The sequence below is a fragment of the Coenobita brevimanus genome, chromosome 81, assembly GCF_032717465.1.
Source record: "Coenobita brevimanus isolate Jiangsu-jjx chromosome 81, ASM3271746v2, whole genome shotgun sequence".
Classification (NCBI taxonomy): domain Eukaryota; kingdom Metazoa; phylum Arthropoda; class Malacostraca; order Decapoda; family Coenobitidae; genus Coenobita; species Coenobita brevimanus.
In genome coordinates this window covers 6738868-6754017 of record NC_137034.1, presented here as the reverse complement: position 1 = coordinate 6754017, position 15150 = coordinate 6738868, and the positions used below count along the sequence as shown (strand labels likewise).

The 15150-nt window shown below is 44.3% G+C and overlaps 1 protein-coding gene across 1 annotated transcript in view; it reads right to left on the bottom strand.

The window, feature by feature from the left end:
• Nucleotides 1-3143: 3143 nt before the first annotated feature.
• LOC145409543 (uncharacterized) overlaps nucleotides 3144-15150 on the bottom strand; it is a 147216-nt gene continuing 135209 nt past the window's right edge. The window contains exons 15-20 of the mRNA XM_080279930.1: nucleotides 14218-14342; nucleotides 6809-7119; nucleotides 6366-6435; nucleotides 5760-5965; nucleotides 4212-4311; nucleotides 3144-3844 (exon numbers count right to left, since the gene is read on the bottom strand). Coding sequence (XP_080136056.1) covers nucleotides 3144-3844; nucleotides 4212-4311; nucleotides 5760-5965; nucleotides 6366-6435; nucleotides 6809-7119; nucleotides 14218-14342 — 1513 coding nt within the window. The remainder of the gene's footprint in view (nucleotides 3845-4211; nucleotides 4312-5759; nucleotides 5966-6365; nucleotides 6436-6808; nucleotides 7120-14217; nucleotides 14343-15150) is intronic.

The window sequence follows — 15150 nt, the reverse complement described above, 5'->3', positions numbered from 1 at the left end:
TAGTTTTAGTCTCTTGTTACAAGCGAACATTCAAGGTAGGGAGATGGCAATGATAAGTCAATTTAGAGCAAAGGGAATAAAGTTACTCCTGTCTTTACACAAACAGCTGGAGTCCCACGTAACCCCTTCCAGTAAAGGTGTTATTTGTGGTGTATTCTTGTTATCTCCAGACGGTTTTCTTTAGCGCTTGAGGAACTTCCAAACACAAGGGTTGAATAGTCCCTTAATCAACCCCTTTACTTCTACGGGGTGTTCCTAAGCTGAGTAACTGCGTCCAGTGAAAAAATTTAAGTTATGCTTAGACCTGAAATCGTAATGGGAGATGCAAACCACCTATTTTGTTATGATGTTTTTTGAAGAACCTGACGATGGAACGTATTTCAAAACGTATTTAGTCTTCCTGTGTGGTTACTGACTGCGTTCTGTAACATGGGATGCAGGCTAACTTTACCAATTAACAATAGGCATTATATATCCTTCAATAATTAGGGGTTTGCAGTCCACTCTGTGATGAGGTTCAGGCGTACGTCATTAGGATACAAAATACCTCAACGGACTGAAGATTGATTAAGAAAAAGCCATCTCATTTTCTCCGGAGCAGTATCACGAGCCCCCCAGGATTTGTAAAGGATTAAGGCGTTTCACGATATTCCTAAATCGTATGTGCACTCATGTATATCCTCCGACATCAATGCAGTCTCACTTTACAAAAATAATCTCAAGTTTCTTCAAGTAAATCCATGTTTTTCTCGATAAAACTGGTGTATGTTTTCAGTGACACGTACTTAGGAGATTGTTAGAGGTATCAAGATTGTCAAACCTGTATATTAAACCTGAGACTGCAAAGTGGAAGGCAAGACAATTTTCTAAAGACAATTTCTGAAATACCTGAAGAAAGAACGTGCCTGGTTTCCCAATAGCATCCCTCTCTGCACTCAATAATGTGGGATGCAGGCTAAAAATGACCTTTAGAATTTGCAGCCTTGCCTTCCTCCTTCGCCTCTCGGTGTTTACAATACAGTCATCAGATTACACACATTGTTCCAGTCTAAACTCAGAAATATTGACACTGATGTTCTTGAAGCTTTCTCTTACACTCACAATGAAAAGGAGCAACTTAACGCTTATGGAAACTCTTAAATCTTTGTGTTAATTTTTTTCTCGGTCACTGACAATGTAGAATAGGGACTTATCACTTACTGAATCTTTTAGAACTTAATGGAAAAAAAAATCATCATTTATCACCTCCCAAACTGCTTTAAAAATCATCACTTATTATCATCTCTTCACCGAACTGTTCACAATGAAAGGTATATGCTTATCACTTATGGAAACTTTTAAAACTGTGTGTTCATAAAAATTCAGCACTTCCTGGTATCACATCTCCCATTTCTTGGCATCAATTCGAATGAAAGCGTGAACTTCTGCCAATTCGTGTTTCACTAAATGATGTCTTGAGTTGAAGCAGGTATTTTGAGTCATCGTAGAAAATGGGGCACTATAAAAAGTCATGTAGCTCTTCAGTTTTGTCAAAAAGTGAGGCCATGTCCTGGAAACTGTAATCGACTGGTATTCAGAAAATCTCCATCACATAAAATGAAAGGAATTAGCAGTTTTTACCTGACCATTTCCTTATTTAACCTTTTCTGAATTCACAGTTAATATTATCAGCACTTGTGACATTTATTCAAGGTACAACCAGACAATCTCGTTCAGCTGGGTAATTACTGAAGTCTATACCATACCCTTCCAGTGAGAAAAACTTCCCTTGAACTGAGTATCATCGTGTGGAGGTAGCAAGAATAAAGTTTTTGTTGTCATATTCACGACGGTACATCTGCCATCATGTCCGTGTTAGCACAGGTTTTGTTTTCCATCTGATGATTGTTACTGCAGGAAATGTATAAGCAAGGTGTAGGTGGTCCCTTGAGTGAGCCAGGTTCTGACACCCAATTTCTTAGCTTCAGACTTGGTTTCAGAAAGTCGTATTCAATTTCAATATGTCAGATGCCAACCCAGTATTTCGCACACTCAGTTTCAGGGTTTGGATGCCCGATCTCAATACTCTAAACGCCCAACTTCAAGATACTGAATTCCCTCTTTCAGTACATAGGATGTCCAGTTGAAATATATCTGACACCAAGTTTCAGTATTTTGGACACCTGTTTTGTAAGATATCGGTTACCCAGTTGCAATATGTTGAGTTTCCAGTATTAAGTTTTTGGTTGCCTAGATTCATGATGTCAAATATTCAGTTTTTGAAGGTTACTCGGATTCAAAATATCGCAGGTCCATTTTCAAGGTGTCGAATGCTCGGTTTTTTATCACTCGATGTATGGCCAAAATCACTCCCTTTTTCATCTACCGCCTTGTCACTGTTTTTAGTAGGAATATTTAGTGACGTATCATGTGAGGCATCAGATCACATTCATTTTCAGTCCTCTTGGTTTACGAGTTAATGTAGCACTAGCAGGTGGACTCAAAGCCAGTCAGATCGGTGTTCGCTAGGGCTAAGAGTCTTTTCCATTGTATGAGGTTGTTAGCATAAAGACTGAACAATTTTCGCCATTGTGTTGCGTCTGTCGCTTCTTGTGAGACTGTAAACACTTTTTTAATCTGTTTGCTTCATTCTGAGAGATGGATTTTCCAGTAATATTTTGGATCAACACAGTAAACATTTTTTAAATCCATATGTGCGATTTAGAGGAAGAGGATGTTGTACTAATTCTTTAGATTAACCAGTTGTAGGAATCTCTGGAATTGATAATGATTACAATGCTCAGTTGTTGACAGAAGCATCACAGTTATGGAAGTTGTCTAGTCTTTGTTTGTTATAAGGTCTATCAGTTGCTTGATATCGACTCACTTAATAAACGATGAGACCGTGAGCAGTGACATTTGATACCAAGTACTGTGATGTTCGGAACCTAGTAAGCTTTGGAGAATATTGTGTAATAGTTTTAGGACTGTTCGCTTGAAAATGGAGTGATTTTACTGTCCAGTTACAAAGTAGAATGATACTGCTATCCATCTGAACTGTCAGGTTAAAAAATAGTGATATTGCTGATCATAATTGTTCGATTAAAAAGGGGAATGATAAAACAGTCCTTAATGATACTAGTGCCATTGTCAGTGTAGGACATTCAGACAACGTTAGGCTCCCTGGCCCTGCGCGGCGACACTGCTGGAGTACTAGATTGGCTGGTGGCGTCAGTGGGCTCTAGTAGGATGTGAGGCAAAGGAGTGGTGGTCAGTGTCATGTGACCCGAGGCATCCGTCACTGCCATAATGGGAACACTGTCCACCCCTGTAGTAGCCAGGCCTTCCATCACACCCACACCACTATTCCCGACCCCGACATTGCCTCCCACACCCACATTACCACCCACACCCATACCCATACCACTCGCACTAACCATGGGAGTCCTGCCCACAATAGAGATACCACCCAGGTTCACTCCAGCCGTGTCGTGAGGCAAGATGGTCCCCGTTCCGCACACCCCAACACTTGCCAGATCCGGGCCGGCCATGGCACCACACACCCCGAGATATCCCAAGCTCGGGTCTGCACCAACTACCGTGACCCCCAGGTTGGACCCAGCTGCTAGGTCACCCAAGCTCGGACCCATCAGATTTAGTGCTGCTGGGTCATGCACACCGCTGGCCAGGGTAGCCGGTCCACAAACCCCACCCACGCCCAGTTGTAGCCCGGTGGTGTCTCCAAGGCCAGTGAGTGTCATGGCTGTCCCGCCTTCCACCCCACCCACACCTACACCGCCCACACCCAAACCAGCAGGGAATGTGGACCCGGATACCCCACCCATCAGGTCCACCGCACGCACACCTGCAACCAGACAGAATGCAGTGGTGAGAAACAGAAAATATTCAACACATTTAAGATGAAAATTAACTCATCGCGTGGATATTCATTGTAGAGGCTGCTTTGTACGTGTCGGCCATGAGTGAGAAGCTCTTACCATACATGTTGAAGCCATAAGTAATGCTCTATTTATGATGTGTATGAAGGAAGCGAATATTTCCAGTGAGAGTACAAATTCCAAGTACATATATAGCCATAGTCGTCAGCTGCTGTCGCATTTCGGATTCCTTTAAAGCGAGCCACCAACCAGAGCTGTCTCATCACTCTGATATGGGCGATCTGTCAATTCAGTCCCCCATCAAATTCATATTAACTCACCCCACCAACTCACCTGGTCTTAGGAGTTGCCTGGCTGACTCCCTGCCCAGGCGTCGCACCCCGAGTATGGGCAGGGTGGCGCTGCTCCCTGCCACACCCTCCAGCAAGGCCCCCTGTAGGAATATAGAACATTGCGCCGTCTGCTCATTCTTAATCACACACGCATACCACGAACTTTGAGATGAATGTTCTGTGCTTTCAGAAACAAAAATCCTGCTGTCTCTTCTATTTTTTTCTCTCCATGGACAGTTCATGACTTTTTTTTAGGCCAAGTTAGAGTGAAAAGAGAATAATCATGCACACATATCATGACTTTAATAATATCAGTTTTAGACACTCCTGCCAACAACATTAATTATCATGCACACACGTCATGGTCCTTAAAAATGGTAGTTAATGAATGTTGTAATTAGTTATGAGGCTTTATGTGATGTTTGTGCTCGGGGATAGCTGTGTGTGTGTGTGTGTGTGTGTGTGTGTGTGTGTGTGTGTATGTGTGTGTTTGTGTGTGTGTGTGTGTGTGTGTGTGTGTGTGTGTGTGTGTGTGAGAGAGAGAGAGAGAGGAAGAGAGACTGAGTGAATGTGTGTGTGTGTGTGTGTGTGTGTGTGTGTGTGTGTGTGTGTGTGTGTGTGTGAGAGAGAGAGAGAGAGAGAGGAAGAGAGACTGAGTGAATGTGTGTGTGTGTGTGTGTGTGTGTGTGTGTGTGTGTGTGTGTGAGAGAGAGAGAGAGAGAGAGAGGAAGAGAGACTGAGTGAATGTGTGTGTGTGTGTGTGTGTGTGTGTGTGTGTATGTGTGAATACTTATGTGTCTGTGCGTGTGTGAGGGAGAGGAAGAGAGACTGAGTGAATGTGTGTGTGTGTGTGTGTGTGTGTGTGTGTGTGTGTGTGTGTGTGTGTGTGTGTGTGTGTGTTATTTGTTTATTTTCCCGGAACGCCTGCATATTCAGCATGTAAATAAACTCTCGTGACCGTATTGCCTCTCACTCACTTCAACACCCATACAGCCAGACCCAAAATGTATACCATTCCACTGCATCTACTTCACACTTAGGGCATGTCCGTCACTGTCCTCCCTGACGCATCATGTCAGAGAGAATCATCTATGGCCAGAGAAACATGCCAAGCCTCCCTCAGCTTAGGAATATTAGCCAGCAGAGGAAAGTGAGGAGAGGTGAAATATTAGGCATACTTTTGTCCTCGACTGTACTCTTAACAAATTGCTTCAATAGGGCTTGTACATAAACACATTTACACGTACACACATTAAATTACTGTCATGCACACACACACACACACACACACACACACACACTCTCTCTCTCTCTCTCTCTCTCTCTCTCTCTCTCTCTCTCTCTCTCTCTCTCTCTCGTTATATAAAAAATAAGTTATCGAAGCTTATATTTGTTACTACTAATAATAATGACAGCGACCTTAACAACAACAACAACAACAACAATAATAATAATAATCATAATAATAATAATAATAATAATAATGAAAATAAAGATCACAGGGTTAGTAAAAATAAAGAGAATAATAATAACACCAATAATTCCTTACCGCTGGAATTCGAGTCACAAGTAAGGAGTCTCGTGAGGAGGTGGTGAGGAGTTCCCCGGTACTGGAGGCCAAGGAGGCACTATCTCCAACACTCCCTCCACTACCTCCAGCCCCTCCACCCCCTCCTCCACCTCCCCCTGTCTCTCCTCCACTCTCTCTTTCTCCTCCATCCACAGCCGTTTCGTTGCTCTCTTCACCTTTGGAGCCTGTGTAGGAGGGGTGTTTTTATTTCTCTCTCTCTCTCTCTCTCTCTCTCTCTCTCTCTCTCTCTCTCTCTCTCTCTCTCTCTCTCTCGTCCTATCTATATCCATCCATCCTTTTATCTACTGGTACCTATTTATCTATTTCCCTATATCTAAGTCTAGCTATATGTTTGTCTACTGCATTATCTATCTGTCTCTCTATCTATCTGTTTATTTATCTGTCTATCTATCTGTCTGTCTATCATCTATCTATCTATCTGTCTATCTGTCTACCCATACCATTCAGGCAGCAACCAACCAATCAGTCAGTCTGTCCACTCAGCCATCCCTCCCTCCCTCCATCCATCCATCTTTCAATCAGTATATCTATCTCTGTGTCTATCTATCTATCTATCTATCTCACCTGAAGTCTCCCTCTCAGCTGAATCTGTGTCTTGAGATTGCCTACAAAGCATGTCTTCGCTCATCTTCACCTGCAAGAAGATGGGAGTTAATTAGGAAGTGACTGGGAAGAGAAGGAGAGGAGAGCATGCATAAAAAACTCAAAAGCAAGAACGATCTTATGACTAGATTTAATTCAGTCGTTATGCCGTGTTTTTTGAGAGATCTGGTCCATTAATTTTGTATATAGATAATGTATATATGCACTAGCGTAATGAGTGACGTGTTAATCTGTTAGTTAAGAAGGCGTGTGAGATGTTTGTAAAGTTTTAGGCCTTCACCTTGTTCCTCGTTGGAGTTACGGGTGTAAAGCAAGCACACACACACACACACACACACACACACACACACACACACACACACACACACACACACATTTCTTATACACGAAACACACACACTTACCTGTTCCATCTGCCGCTCTGCCCTCCTCCTCCGTCCCCGTCTCTTGATAAGTATGATGACAGTAAGCGTGAGCACAAGTATGACTGAGAGTGAGGCAGTGAGTATTAGTATCATAGGGGGTATTAGATCCAGTAGCCACTCTGTCACACTACCACTACCTTCACTCTGACCCACTGGTTCCTTAATGTCACCCTCATTACTACCGCTACTGCTGCCACTACTGCTGCTACTGCTACTGCTACTGCTGGCGCTGTTGCCGATGTTGTAGGAATTGGCACTGTTGGTATTTCCACTCCCTCCTGTGGGCATGCCTGGAAACAGAAGGGAAAGGGAAGGCATTACAAGATTTTATAGATATATTGTTATTAAGTCTGGTCATTTACAGTAACACATTTTCGTCTTCTGAGGACACTTCTTAACACATCTTGCTTCTCCCTTACTTTCTCTCTTTCTCACCTTCCGTACCTTCTCCCACTCTCTTCCCGTCTTTTCCTACCCCTTTAGTCTCCTTCCCACGCATTCACCGTCCATTTACTTTACTATTTGTTTCTTACTCTCTCTCCTTACCACCAGCATCACCTTCTTAGCTTTCCCTCCCTCTCCTCCTCCTTACCCATTTCCACTCCATCTATCTCCTCCCTTGCCTTTCACGTTCCCTCACTTTCATACCCATCCCTACCCATTCCCCATCCTCTCCTCCCCTATCCCACTCTAGTTCTTCATCCCCATCTCTTCCTTACTCCTTACCTACTCCTTCATCCATATCCCTTCCCTCTCCTCCCCAACCCTTCCCCTTCCTCCGCACATACAAACTTCATATATCACTCACTTTTTTCCCTCTACCAACCTCACTGAATCTCACTTCCCACATTCCTCCTACATCCAATAAACTTTTTCTTCCCTCTCTTCTCTCTTTCTGCCACCCATTTACCCTCCATCATTTCTCTCTTCCCACAGCCTCTCCTCAACCCTCCCCACACACACACACACGGCATCATCCCACTTCTGCATCGCCTCCCATTATTCCCACTTTCCTCACCCCATCACCCTCCTTACCCTCTCTCATATTTCCCGCTAACCTTTCCCCTCCTCCCTTCCATTTCCCTCCCCTCTTCCCCTCTCTCCCTTTACTTTCCTCACCACCTCACCCTGCCCAGTCGAGTGCCCCACTGCAGGCCCTTGTAACCTCTTTTATATCCTTTCCTCTCCCCTCTTCCACACTTTCTACCGTCTTTCCATCTTTCCAATACTTTCCTTGTCTTTCTCGCTCATCACTCCTCTTCCCTACGCCGTCTCCCCTCCATCCCACGTCTTTTCCATCCCTTCCCACACCATATCCATCCCCTACCCGCTTCCTATCCTCTCACACTCCCAATCCCCACACGTCACTCACTTTTTCCTTACCACCACCACCACCTCCTTGCCCTGCCCTTACCGCCACATATTCCTTCCTTTCTATCTCCTCTCTTTCCTCTCTCATTTCTTTCTCCTTCCTCTCACCTCCTTACCATCTCTTCCATCCCTTCCCCTTCTCAATACGGTCCCACTCTCCTGCACTGCACTTTTTCCCATTACTATCCTGTCAACAGAATCGCCTTCTCTCATCCTTTCTCCAACCTTTTCCTTCCTCCCCTGCCTTTCCCTATCAATATTCCGTTTCTCTCATCCTTCCTCTCTTCTCCACCTCTTCCTTTTTCTTCCCACACGCTTCTCTTTTCTTCCCACAATCTTCCCCTCCCCACACATAACACGCCTTTTCCCCACCACCACCACCATCATCTCGCTCTGACCATCTCCAGTGCTTTGTATCTGTCACAAGTTCCCTCCATCCCCATCCCTCTGTTCCCTCCCTCATTCTTTACACCTGCCTCTCACTTCTTTCCCTCTTGTCTTATATTCACACTTACCGTCCCTTCCTCTCTTCCTGTGTCTCCTTTCTTCCCCTTACTTTACCCTCTTTCACCTTACATTTCTCTTCGTCCTTCCTTCTCTGCTCTCTCTCTCATTACCTGTCTTCTCCCCTTCTCTCTCCTCCCCACACCCGTCCACTCCCCACACATTACCCACTCTCTTCCCACCAGCATTACCTCGTCCTGGCCAGCTTCAGTGCCCTGTATCTGTCACATGATCCTCTCTTCCCTTACATTTCCGTTCCTCTCCCATTTCTTTTTCCTTTCACCTCTCTCTCCATTTCTCTGCCCTTTTCATTTCCTCCCTAACCCTCTGTCCTCCTTCCCACACCCTTCCATTGTCCACCTATCACCCGCTTTTTCCCCACCAGCACCACCTTTCCCTGGCCAGCTCCAGCACTCTGTCTGACACGTTCCTCCCTTCCCTTACCTTCCCTTCCCTCTCCTCTCCTCTCCCTCTCTCTCTCCCCTCACCTCTTTCCCCACTTCCCTGCACTTTCTATCTCTTCCCCACACCTTCTGACTCTTCCCCACACCCTTCCATTCTCCACCTGTCACCCACTTTTTCCCCACTAGCACCACCTCGCTCTGGCCACCTCCAATGCTCTGTATCTGTCACCCGTAAATCTCCCAGTGCGGGGGACTCAGCCTCGCTACACGACCTAGGTTATTTCATCATTTTCTGCACTGCTGGTTAGGAAGTGACTATCTATTACTCTGGTCTATCTATCAGTCTGCTGTCTATCTTATCTTTTGCTCTGGTGGATTTGTCTATTGTCTATGTAGTGTATCTGGCGTATCTGTCTCCCATTCTGCTGTCTCTTTTCTCTGTTATTTTGTCCTTCTCTTAGTGTCTTTCCGTTTGAGGATATAGAAGGTACTGATTTGCCATTCTTCTGTGCCTCTCATTTTTCCTGTACGTCTGACTACCAAGGGACAGGTTGGTTTTCTGCTCTGCCTTTCTGCTCTCTATCTGTCTTCATCATCATCATCATCATCATCATAATAATATCATTCTGCTCTTCTCGATCCTTCTGGCATCTATAATTCTGCTCGACACATCATTCTTCAATAGGTTTGCCATTGTGTGTGTGTGTGTGTGTGTGTGTGTGTGTGTGTGTGTGTGTGTGTGTGTGTGTGTGTGGTATATAGACGGAACATTACCCCTATATCTATCATTCTCCCATACCCCTATCGTTTCTGCATTAGTAAATAAGGAGAGACAGTGTTATTCTTAAGTCTCTCTCTATTATTTGTCTATTTCCCTACCATATATCATCCCTGTATTCCTCTATCATTCTCCTTCAAGGGATAGCAAGCGTGTGCCTATTATTCTTCTGCTATATATCGTGGAAGAGGTGTGTATCATTCTTTAATAGTTTCTGTACATTCATCACTATCTCTCTCTCTCTCTCTCTCTCTCTCTCTCTCTCTCTCTCTCTCTCACACACACACACACACACACACACACACACACACACACACACACACACACAGGAAGAAAGCTTTGAACTATGCAATTATCGCCTTATTTCTTTGACCTCCGCGGCCGAAAGTTTTTCAATCTATCCTTGTGTTGGCTGGCAGAGAGAGAGAGAGAGAGAGAGAGAGGGGGGGGAGGGGTTGATGTAGCATGATATTGGGTGAGGCAGGCTATGCGAGGGAGGATGAGGCAGGGTGAGGCAGGCTTGGAAGAGAGAGGGTGAGGCAGGATAGTGATGCAGGGTGAGGCAGACTGGTAAGAAAGAGGGTGAGGCAGGATAACAAGGGAGAGCGTGGGGCAGATTTTGTAAGGAAAACTGAGGTGGGTTGAGGTAAGAGGTTAGGCAGGGTGAGGCAGGAAGCAAGGGATTGTAAGGCACGTTTTGAAAGAGGATTAGGCAGAGTATGGCGGACGATGAGAGAGAGAGAGAGAGAGAGAGAGAGAGAGAGAGGCAGGCAGGCAGGTTCGTGAGAAGGGTTGAGGGAAAAGATGAGTTAGGTAGGTAGGATGGTGAGGCAGGTTTTTGAGGCAGGCAGAGAGAGTGGGTAAGGCAGGAAGGTTGGAAAGGTTGGAAGGTTGATAAGGTAGGAGATGAAGGTTTAGGCATCAGGCTGAAGCAGGTAAAGAGACGCTGAGGCAAACAGGTAGGTTGATTAGGCAGGTAGAGAGAAAAGTATAGGAGGCAGGTTGTGAGATAGGCAGGTTGGTTAGGCAGAGTGGTGAGCTAGTGTGAGTGTGTGTGTGTGTGTGTGTGTGTGTGTGTGTGTGTGTGTGTGTGTGTGTGTGTGTGTGTGTGTGTGTGTGTGTGTGTAAGAACGGTGGAAGGAAAGGGTGAAAGAAGTAGAGAAAAAAGGTAAGGTTCACAGTTAGGTTGGTGAGGCAGGATACAGGCAAGAGTAAGGCAGGGCAGGGTGAGGCAGGGGTGAGGCAGGGTGAGGCAGGTGGGAGGCAAGTGTGTTGAAGTGGTGCTCAGGGAAAAAAATGCCCCAACACATAATTCCCTGCCTCTTTACTGTGTCAGACTCACTAGTCATTTTTTACTCTCATTTACATTTTCCCATTTCCCTTTCTTTCATTATTTTCCTCTTCCAGTTTCTCTCTTCCCATTTCCTCTTTCGTTTCCTCTGTCATTTTTCCTCCTTTTCTCCTCTCACTCTTTTACCCTTAACATTTTCCTTTTTTTTACTTATTCTATGTGTCTTTATTTCCTTACTCTATACCTCTGTCCCCATTTCCTTTTCTTAATTTGTATCTGTATTACACTTTACTTTTTCTGTCTTTAATTTTCTTTCCCTCATTTCCTTACTCATTGCTATTTAGCCATTCCCTTTCGTTGCTTTACTGTCCTTTGCTTTCTATGTTTTTATTTTTACACATAAACTACGGTTTTTTTAGTTTTTTTTATGAGTGTCCGTTTGTGTGACTGTCTCTTTCATCTGTGTGTCTGTCTGTGTGCCTGGCCTTCCTTTGTCTGTCTGCGTGTCTGTCTCTTGCCTTTGTCTGTGTGTCTGTCTCTTGCCTTTGTCTGTCTATCTATCTGTCTATCTGTCTATCAGTCTACCTATACACGCAAGACTGGACAGTTATAAGCAGTCTGTTTGTGTGTGTGTGTGTGTGTGTGTCTCGTGTCTTTATCCGTCTGTCTGTGTGCCTGTCTTTCCTCTCCCTGTCTGTGTGTCTGTCTCTTGCCCTTGTCTTTCTATCTATCCATCCATCTATCTATCTATACACCCAAGACTGGACAATTATAGGTAACTACAGTACAAGATTCCACACTAACTTAAAACTAATCCAAGTGAAACATCAGCAGGGGGTTGAGCGCATGGAGAAAGAGAGGGAGGGGGTATTGATGGAGAGAGAGAGGGGGTAGGGGCTTCGTGGAGGGGGAAGAGGAAGAGGGGAGGGGAAGGGGGCAGTTTGGTATCTGGGGAGGCTTGTTGACTTAAAAGGGCATCAGGGAGAATGGAAGGGGAGACAGATGGAGATTGAGGAAGAGTGAGGGTGAGTGAGTGCATTCGGGAGGGCTGGGTGAAAAATGTGCGTGCGTGTGTGTATGTGTGTGTGTGTGTGTGTGTGAGAGAGAGAGAGAGAGAGAGAAACCAAATCCCACCTGGAGAGCGGAAGCAAAATCAAGAATCAAAGAAAGCCAAACACACACACACAGAAAGTTAAGAGCGAGAGCGAGAGAAAATGTGTGCGAGAGAAAATAAAGCGAGAGTTAGAGAGAGAGGGGTTGGGTGAAAAATTCCATCGCTTTGGCCGGGGTAAAAGGGTGAGTTACTTCCTCTCTCTCCCTCCCTCGCTTTAAAACTGACCTGTGGGGCTGAAATGTACAGTTTGGGTTAGGAAAATAGCTTCACTTTTGAGACGAACATTTATGAAACGCTGACCAATTATTCTGGATAAACTGGCTGAATTCCCTAGCGTGCCTCACTGAGTTTCAGAAATATTCGTTCACTCTCCCATTATTTATCGTTTGGGTCGGTATCGGTGGGTACATAGTGACGTCTTTCATTGATATTGACCCTTGACGAATTTTTTCAGGTGGTTTATCCTTTCAGACGATTTTTATTTTTAGTTTTTCAGACGGTTTAAAAGGGTTTTACAGGTGTCAGGGTTTTTGTCGAAGGTTTTTTGCGTCTAAGCGGGTTTATATTTTAATTCTATACGATTTTCTGTACTATTTTCTTGGTTTTTATTCTCCTGACGGTTTTTACTGACGATTTAACTTCACGTGGGGTTTATTCTTCAAAGGGTTTATGTGGTTTTTATGCGGTTTATACGGTTTTATTTATATGGTGGAATTTTTTGTGGTGACGTGATAGAAAAAATGTACCCAGAATTAATTTTAAAGTGGATAGATAGATAAAAAGATAGATAGATAGATAGATAGATAGATAGATGGATACTGATAGATCCTGTAGTTTGAGATACGTAGATAGATATATGGACAGTCAGAATACATTTATAAATAGACAGGTACTTCAGTAATATAAACATAAATACACGTAAATAAATCAGACTAAACAGGTAGACACATAGATAGATAGATAGATAGATAGATAGACAGATAGGTAGGTAGACAGAAAGGTAGATAAATATATAGGTAGGTGTAATGTTAGCAAAAAATTTCCAAGAGACATATTTCTCACGATAAAGAGGTTGCTTGACGTTGAGAAGTTGAAGGGCTATATGCACATCCAATAAGGGTGAGAAAGTTGGGGGGATGAGATCACGTCATTGGTTATATATCTTAGAGATAGATAGAGAGAGAGAGAGAGAGAGGGGGGGGGAGAAAGAGAGAGAGACCCCAAGGAGCCCTGACTTCAGTAGGTTCCCGGGAAGGGAGAGAAAAAGGGACTGGGAAAGCGAAGTGAGAGAGAGAGAAAGCGCTTTTAGGGAGATGCGTCTCTCTCTCTCTCTCTCTCTCTCTCTCTCATACACACAAACACACACTAGACAACACGCATGCACACAAGTACACATACGTGTCCGACTGCAAATAAACACATAAATCATACTCGTACATTCACACACAAGTACACACATACACGCACATAAATGGTCATATATACACACATATGTAGACATGTGCATACAATATATTCCTCCAACACTCCACATGTACACACACACAGGTACGAATATATGCATACATATAAATACATTCACATGCTCACTGATGCATATACACATGAAGACATGCACACAATCGTATTCCTGGAGCAACACACACACACACACACACACACACACACACACACACACACACACACACACACACACACACACACACACACACACACGCACACACGCGCGCGCGCCACATTATGCATACACTTAACCTCTGCATCAGCTCACTGCGCCGTTATATATTCATGTTTCTGGTTTGAATAATTATCATCATTATCACCACCACCTCCACCACCACCACCACCTCCTCCTCCTCCTCCTCCCTACACTACCAACACATTGCCAACACCTCTACCAACACCCCAAAGTGCGTGCCAACTCACCTATGACCGTCTGTGCGTTGTCTTTGAGCGTGAAGGCACTGAGCACCACAGGCGGACTTATCCCTTCCTCGTTGGTCACCCTCACCACTAACGCGAATTCTTGACCTGGCTGGAGACCCGTTACTCTGTGGAGAGGCATAGATGGGCGTAGATTGGACATAGATGGGCGTAGATTGAGCGTTGATAGGCGTGGAGGGACGTGGTGTAGAGTAGATTGGCGTCGAGAGGGGTGGTTGAGCGTAGATTGGCATGGAGGAGTGTACATGGATGGGAAGAGAGAAATTGGATTAATAATTAGGTGTATGTGGAGGTAGATGGGTGTAGTAGGTGTAGATGAGTGTGGATTGGCGTGGAGGGGACATGTGGAGCCTAGAATGAGCGTGGAGGAGCGTAAAGAGCTTGTAGGGGCGTGGAAGAAGTTGGATTAGTATTTCGATGTGATGTGGAAGGGGAAAAAGAAGAACGGTGAGATGAAGATATGAGATAGATAAATAGACAGACAGACACATAGATAGATAGATAGACAGACAGATAGACGAACAGGCAGACAGGCAGACGGACAGACATAAAAAGAGCATAAAAAAGAGAGGAAAAGAGAAATCGAACACTTCCATCGTTCACTCTCTAAATAAATCTAACTCTTTGACAACTTCTACATAAAGTACAAAATTTATAGGCCACGTTTTCATGACTGACTGATAATTAATTTTCCTATAAAACACAGCTCAATGCCTGGATATTTTTTTTTTTATTGGGGTACTAAAGCATTTGTTGATGGGGTGAAATATGGTGTTGGAGAATTGAGGTGTTTTGTGTGTGTGTTGGAGGTTGTGTGTGTGTGTATGTGTGTGTTGGAAGTAGTGGTGCGTGTGTGTGTGTGTGTGTGTGTGTGTGTGTGTGTGTGTGTGTGTGTGTGTGTGTGTGTGTGTGTGT